Here is a 6,609-nt window from a genome sequence, read left to right as displayed (position 1 = left end):
GGAAAAATCATCCCCCAGTAATAGATTTTACGCTACCCTTTCGGTTAAGGATCCCAAAGAGTGCCAAGGCAAAACAGCAATATTATTACCAGGCAAGTCCATAACGTAGAATGGAAGTGAAAACAGACGTTGCGGAAGTAAAAACATGATGTCTTGAGATTATAGGGGTTTCTTAAGATGTCGATTTATTATTTTATGCTGCTGGTTCGAACAGTGTGCTTATCATTCATGAATTCATGTTGAATTTTGAGAAGGAAATATTGACTTAACCAAAAAGTTAAGACGATTTTTGAATTCAGCAGTTCAGGTTTCCTCTAGCGTGGGATACTTTTCTTCTATATTCATTATTTTGAGAGATATTTAATCTTTTATACATTTTGCTCGTGATTATAGCTATTTTTCTGCAAACATGCAAAATTGCATGTTTCCTGATGTTTACTTCTTTATTTTTCAAAGACCAATTGAAGAAAATGTCTGAAAAAAATTGGATCTCTTTCCTGGAGTACTCTCAACACGTTGACGTGAATTACATGTTATTCTGTATGATCATTATGTTAATATAGTATATGGAATATGCAATTTCGTCATGCTGGAGGCCAAAACATTTACTTTTGCGAGTGTTTTGGGGAATTTTCAACAGACTACTGTATGTAGATTTAGGGAAAAAATTGTGTCTGGTTCAAATCTTGTTATATTTTATTTACATAGTCACTCTGCTTTAAAAAAGTGTATCACAAGTGTGGTGAATCTTTTTAGTGGTTAGTTACATTACGTCAAAGTTGGAACATTTTCTTACATCAATTGGCAAGCAAAAAGCAAAAGTTCTTGAAAAATGTATTTGCTCTCAATTTCTTATTTATGTATGGATTTTCAAAATTTAAAAAAGTGTTTTCCATGACTATCAGAATGATTTATGAATATTGTAAGAAAAGTCAATTCTAAATATTTTAAAATCGTCTCTTTTGGAACCGACAACAATGATTTTAAGCAGTGTAAGGGGCGGTTTGAGTCTAGTTATTAGGAAAATCCTTCGAAAAATTGATTTTGAAATTGTGGTGGCAAATTATATCTTATTATCTTAGAAATAATATAATTGAAGTCAAAATTCTTAAACTAGGCTATAAAGGCACGAAAAACACAGTCGAAAATGTTAAAGGTAGTAAGAAAAGTGTGAAAACGGGAAGCTATTTTGCTATTTTCTCAATATGTCATTTTTCTAAGTGTATGGGATACTATGTCAAACGTTTCTCAGAATCTTTTCAATGAAATTGTCTGAAAATGTCCACAGTTATCAAAGAGTTAATGTATTATGTCACGTTAAAGTAAGTAGAAAAGTGCCAGAAGACAATAGAGAATAAAAAATTTTCACGGCGGTGGTGGGGTTTGAACCTGCGACCTTATTGGTACGACAACTCCGTCTGGCAGGTGAGAGCGTGGCTTTACCGTGTGAGCTATCTACGAATACAAAAATATTCGTATCAAACCCAAGTCATTTCTAGAGCTCTCCCTCACCCACTTCTGGAGACCGCCGGTTCGCTCGCACACAACCATCGCGAAGTGATTTGACCAGCAGTTAAGCTTAATAGCCAATATTCTCAACACAAACATATAACATAGAAACGATTGAGACATTGAGGGGTGAATTTGTTGTGTGCGAGCGAACCGGCGGTCTCCAGAAGTGGGAGAGAGAGAGAGCTCTAGAAATGACTTGGGTTTGATACGAATATTTTTGTATTCGTGGATAGTTCACACTGTAGAGCCACGCTCTCACCTGCCAGGCGGAGTTGTCGTACCAATAAGGTTGCAGGTTCAAACCCCACCACCGCCGCGAAATATTTTTATTCTCTATTGTCTTCTGGCACTTTTCTACTCACTTCATATCTTGTTGTTACCAACATAAGTGCCTGCTCCACTCACTTTTCTGAATTAAAAATTCACCCCATATACCGGAGCATACTCAATGTCTCAATCGTTTCTAAAAAGGGAAGACTGAAATAACCCAAGCTAAGTACATTCCGCTAGATCTAACAGACTAAACTACTCATTTACTGCCGGGTCGGGGGGGGGGGGCGGAATATATCTCGACTACACCCAAAATTTATCTTTGTCCCTTTACGTGTAAAGCGAATGTTCTACCAACTGAGCTACCGGGACCCCCTGGAGCAAAGAACTGCCTCGAGAATAAGGATTGAATTCAAAAGAATAACTTTTGATATGAATCTTCCTAGCAAAGGACATTGGCCTGTGGTGGGAAGAGGGAAGAAAAGTATGATGTAAACAAACTGGTTCCTATTTCATTGAAAGTTTAAAACCACTCTTCCGGGGCACAGAATATCTACCTTGCTTTATTCATTTTCTGTTGTCAGAGTGATGGCATCATATTTTCTTGTCTACATAATATAACATGGTAGTCAATACAGATCATCCGTCTAAACTCTTTTACGTCTCGGAATCCAAAGAATATGCCTGTTCTTTCTGCTACTGAAATAGTTATGCCATATTAATGCGATCTATTTATTATTACTCCGAAGGACTGGTAACATACACAACCCCGAGGATTTAGATACAAAAATAGTAGAGAGTTTGATGTCACGACTTTTCTGCCCTATAACCAAGAACTGAAATCAAAAGAAGAATGTCTGAAGGCATTCCAGGGGTCGTCTTTTATTTCATTTTTTTTATAGTGGTGTTCCTTATTTATGAATGTCAGGAGAGAGACTAGTAGAATGAATGAATAAGTAGAGTTGTGTCGTTCCTATTTATGCTGTAAATGTAATTTAGTTTCCTTAATAAATGAATCGTATTTTTAATCTTGATTTTCTTTATTGTATCATTGTTATTTCGCTACCATTGTCTAGCCGTGAAACACAGCTTCTCTTTCTTTCTCTTTTCCCTGGAAACGTAATAACGACTTCCTTCTGTCTATATTTCTACGAATATTATTTTCTCTATGTTGACGAATTTGGCTTTCTTACTCTATCTATCCTCCGGCAGCAGTCCGAATCGTTACACACGGTGATTGAAATGCAGATGGCGCAACTCCCATCTTTAGGTAGCAAGTATTGTTCTTAAAGAGAAAAAATGGAATATAGTTACACTTATTTTCACGTCTGCTAACCCAAATTATTCTGGTCTCATTGTTGTACTGAAAAAAATGTAAAATCAACACAGAATATTCCATAACAAAAATATTAAATAAAATCCCATAATGCGTTCGGTTGTTGGGCCTGCAAATATCTGATTTCAGGTCGGATAAATGTAATTTAAACGTTAAGTATACAGAGATCATAAATTCAAAATTGCGTCATCAAAAAATGACCCAACGTGTGAATACCACTTTTAGTTAATACCACAGACATTCAAATCTTCCGTCATTTCATAAAAATTGAGGACAAGACGTTTGTCTCCGCCATTGTTAAGCATCGTTGGACTAGATGGATAAGTGTACACAGATATATTATGTCTATTATTGGTTATATGAAGAAAGATAAAGGTATTTCGATCTCCATAGTTAATTGTGCAGAGGGATTCTTGGTGAGATAATGATATAAAATGTATGTGTAGGAAAGGTGCCAGACAAGGTCAAAGCAAGAATAAAAGATACTGGAGAGGTGGGCCTTTGGCCTACCAACCTCCGCTGCACGTCCAACTCGCCTTGATCATGCATTCATGTAAAATATAAAGATTTTTTTTAAAAACCTACCTCTGTTTCAAAAACTAGCATCTTTCAAATTTCTAAGAAACATTTTGATTTTTCAGAACTTTAGTTCGTTAAAAAAAATACCGGCCAATCTGACCCGTTGAGTCGAATGAAAACGAAATTTTGTTGTTTACACGGTTCAAAGGAAATGCCGTAAATAAGCTTTCATGGACTTCCTGTGTTGTTTTTATAGTGTCACGTGACCGTTTTGAGAAATTTTGTCGTCTGCTACAAATAATTAGACCGGTAGGGTGTAGATATTTTCGTTGGAGCAGAGAAAAAGTGAGTATTATTTCTTGGACTTGTAGAGAGGCCTAGGGTCCACCAGCAGACCAGTTGATTGAATGAAAGAGAAAAAGGCCTTTTTTATCCGCCGCCACCACCACCTTGAAAGAGTGGAGGGGGGGGGTGCATGCCGACGAGAGGGAGACGTGTCGATTGGTGACCTTGGTGACGTAAGAGCATCTCAAGGATGCTGGCAGTTGCAGTTGCAGGTGTTCTTAACCCCTTAACAGCGAAGCTAATTTTTTGCTTTTAGATAGTAGTTTGCTTTTATCTTTATTATTGTTAACGGGGAATACAGCGTTTCCACCAAGAGAGTAGTCAGACTATCGCAACTCGGACTTCAATTGTCTATAATAGTTTTGCCGTTACTTGTTTTTTGATGATAGAAGATTTGGTGTTAGGTCAAAGATCGAATTTCGCCGCTAAAAGGTTGCATTGCTACTGGGTTTGCTCTCCCCCCCCCCCCACCCACTTTTTTTTCTTCTTTTTTTTTCACCTTAATATGGTTGATTGCTGCTATTTCCTTTTTTATGATTAGCAAGTGCCGTAGGAGTCTCACAGGATGCAGGAGTACTGCAATTAACCCTTTGCCAGTGACACTGATTTTTTTGTTTTTCAAATAATAGTCTTCATTTATATTATTTTTTAACGCAGAAAAAAAAACGTTTCCACCATAAGAGCAGTAAGAATATTGATAAAAAGCGCTTTGAGCACGTTGGGTGGATATTGCTCTATATAAAAGCTCAAGTTTTTAAATTGTAATTTGTTTTTTGTCTTTTGATGAAAACGGTAAGATTTTATTTTTGGTCCAAGTAAGATTGATATTCGCCTTTAAAAGGTTAAGTTGTTTTGTTTTTTCATTTTTGTTTTTTTTTGTTTTTCAAATGCGGATACGTTGCTTCTTCCTTTTTTTCCTCAACTGGCAAGCTATCGCTGTACTTACCCGCATGGCTTGCACACACAAAAGGATACATCTAGGTCACAATACCTTACATCGAGGTCACAAAATCAGACAACTAGGTCACACATCAAGACATCTCTGTTTCGTTTGTTCCAAGATAGCAAAACAAACCAGACGTCTTGGAGTTCGAAAGAGCTTTCCATAAAATATTTGGTATTTGCAAGACCCCCAGAAACCAATTCCCTATACAGCTCTTGTGCACGGTTACTTATGACCTTGATTTCTTTCGTACCCACCCCCAGAATCCCACTTATTGTGTGTTATAGGCAGAACATAATAAATAGCTGGACTGCCACATACGTGACTAAATTGGCCAAAGAGAGAATCTATACTTTGGCATTAGACACCCATTACCTGATGTCTTGGTATTTAATCCTAGCCTAGTGAGAGAGAGAGAAAACAAAACAATCATACATGTATCTGCAAACAGCAGAACGTTTTCATTTTACATTGAGATGGGAAGGGGGAGGGATAACACTATGACAAGAGAGAGAGAGAGAGAGAGAGAGAGAGAGAGAGAGGTGGGCGGGGGGATGGGGGATAGTAAGGGGGAATGGGAAAAGATGAAAGAAACAATGGGTTGCCTGATGACGTAGATCAAAGGATTGTTACAGTGGTGTTCACGGTGCGTACTTCGTGAAATTTTAACCTTTTACAGTGACACTGATTTTTTTTCTCCAGATTGCTTATGCAGAATAAATCGTTTCCACCAAGAGAACAGTAGTAAGAGTATATTTCGACTCGGGCTTCAATTAAACTATAAATCGCAAAGCTTGTCTTTTAATGATAACATTAAGACTAAGATCTGGAGTTTGGGGAGTGTAAGATGGAATCTCGCCATTCATGGTTAAAATTGTTTTGATTAAAAAAAAAAATTCACACACACACACACACACACACACACACACACACACACGAGCGCGCGCGGTCACGACAGCGAGGACCATCACTGACAGAATATTGCAACGGTAAACCATTTTACGTGTACATAGATCCTGAGGCTAGATGCTCCGTTACCGTGTACGTAGGCACTCCCCCCAAAAAAAAGGAAGAAAGAAAGAGACACACACACACACACTCACACACACACACACACACACACAGTCTCGCATCCTCTACGAACTAATTTTGAGCACCAATTTTTACTGCACTTATGCACCAAATTGCATACCTATCTAGGGACACTTTTTTCCGTATCTTTTTCTCAATAAACTTTTTAAAAAACCTTTGTTTTGCGCGGCAGGCGGCAGGCACTAGGGGGCACCAACCATTGAATCAGACGAAAAGCACACACGATTTAGCGAGGAATGAATCATGAAAATATTTAGGATATAATTTCAAACACAACTTTTGATATTCATCAAGGATTGTCTAGGACCGAATGTTTTTTGATAGAAAACAAATGTATCTTCAAATCTAAACTGCTTTTGACGGTAAGCGGTAAATTTCTTATTTATTTTTCTGTCCAAACGAATGATTTGTCCTGGTATAGAAGCTAAGTATTGGTAACACCGGCGCAGCTCTCTAGAAAAAAACTAGCCCAAAAAAGCAGTCTACCTCAACTGGGGATCGAACCTCAGGCCTTCTGACTACTGGTAATCAGAAGGTCTGACGTTTGATCCCCAGTTCTTGTCTGGCACGTTTCATAGGTACATTTTGTTTA

The 6,609-nt window shown here is 37.7% G+C and overlaps 1 protein-coding gene across 1 annotated transcript in view; it reads right to left on the bottom strand.

The window, feature by feature from the left end:
* Positions 1-3,339: 3,339 nt before the first annotated feature.
* The window catches only part of LOC144979044 (uncharacterized), an 11,162-nt gene continuing 7,892 nt past the window's right edge, over positions 3,340-6,609 (bottom strand). The window contains exon 10 of the mRNA XM_078925660.1: positions 3,340-3,530. Within this exon, the coding sequence (XP_078781786.1) occupies positions 3,340-3,530 (191 nt within the window). The remainder of the gene's footprint in view (positions 3,531-6,609) is intronic.

The sequence above is a fragment of the Berghia stephanieae genome, chromosome 8 (genome assembly GCF_034508935.2).
Source record: "Berghia stephanieae isolate SIO BIC M18660-M18661 chromosome 8, UCSD_Bste_1.3, whole genome shotgun sequence".
Lineage (NCBI taxonomy): Eukaryota > Metazoa > Mollusca > Gastropoda > Nudibranchia > Aeolidiidae > Berghia > Berghia stephanieae.
This window is presented reverse-complemented; position numbering and strand designations above follow the sequence as displayed.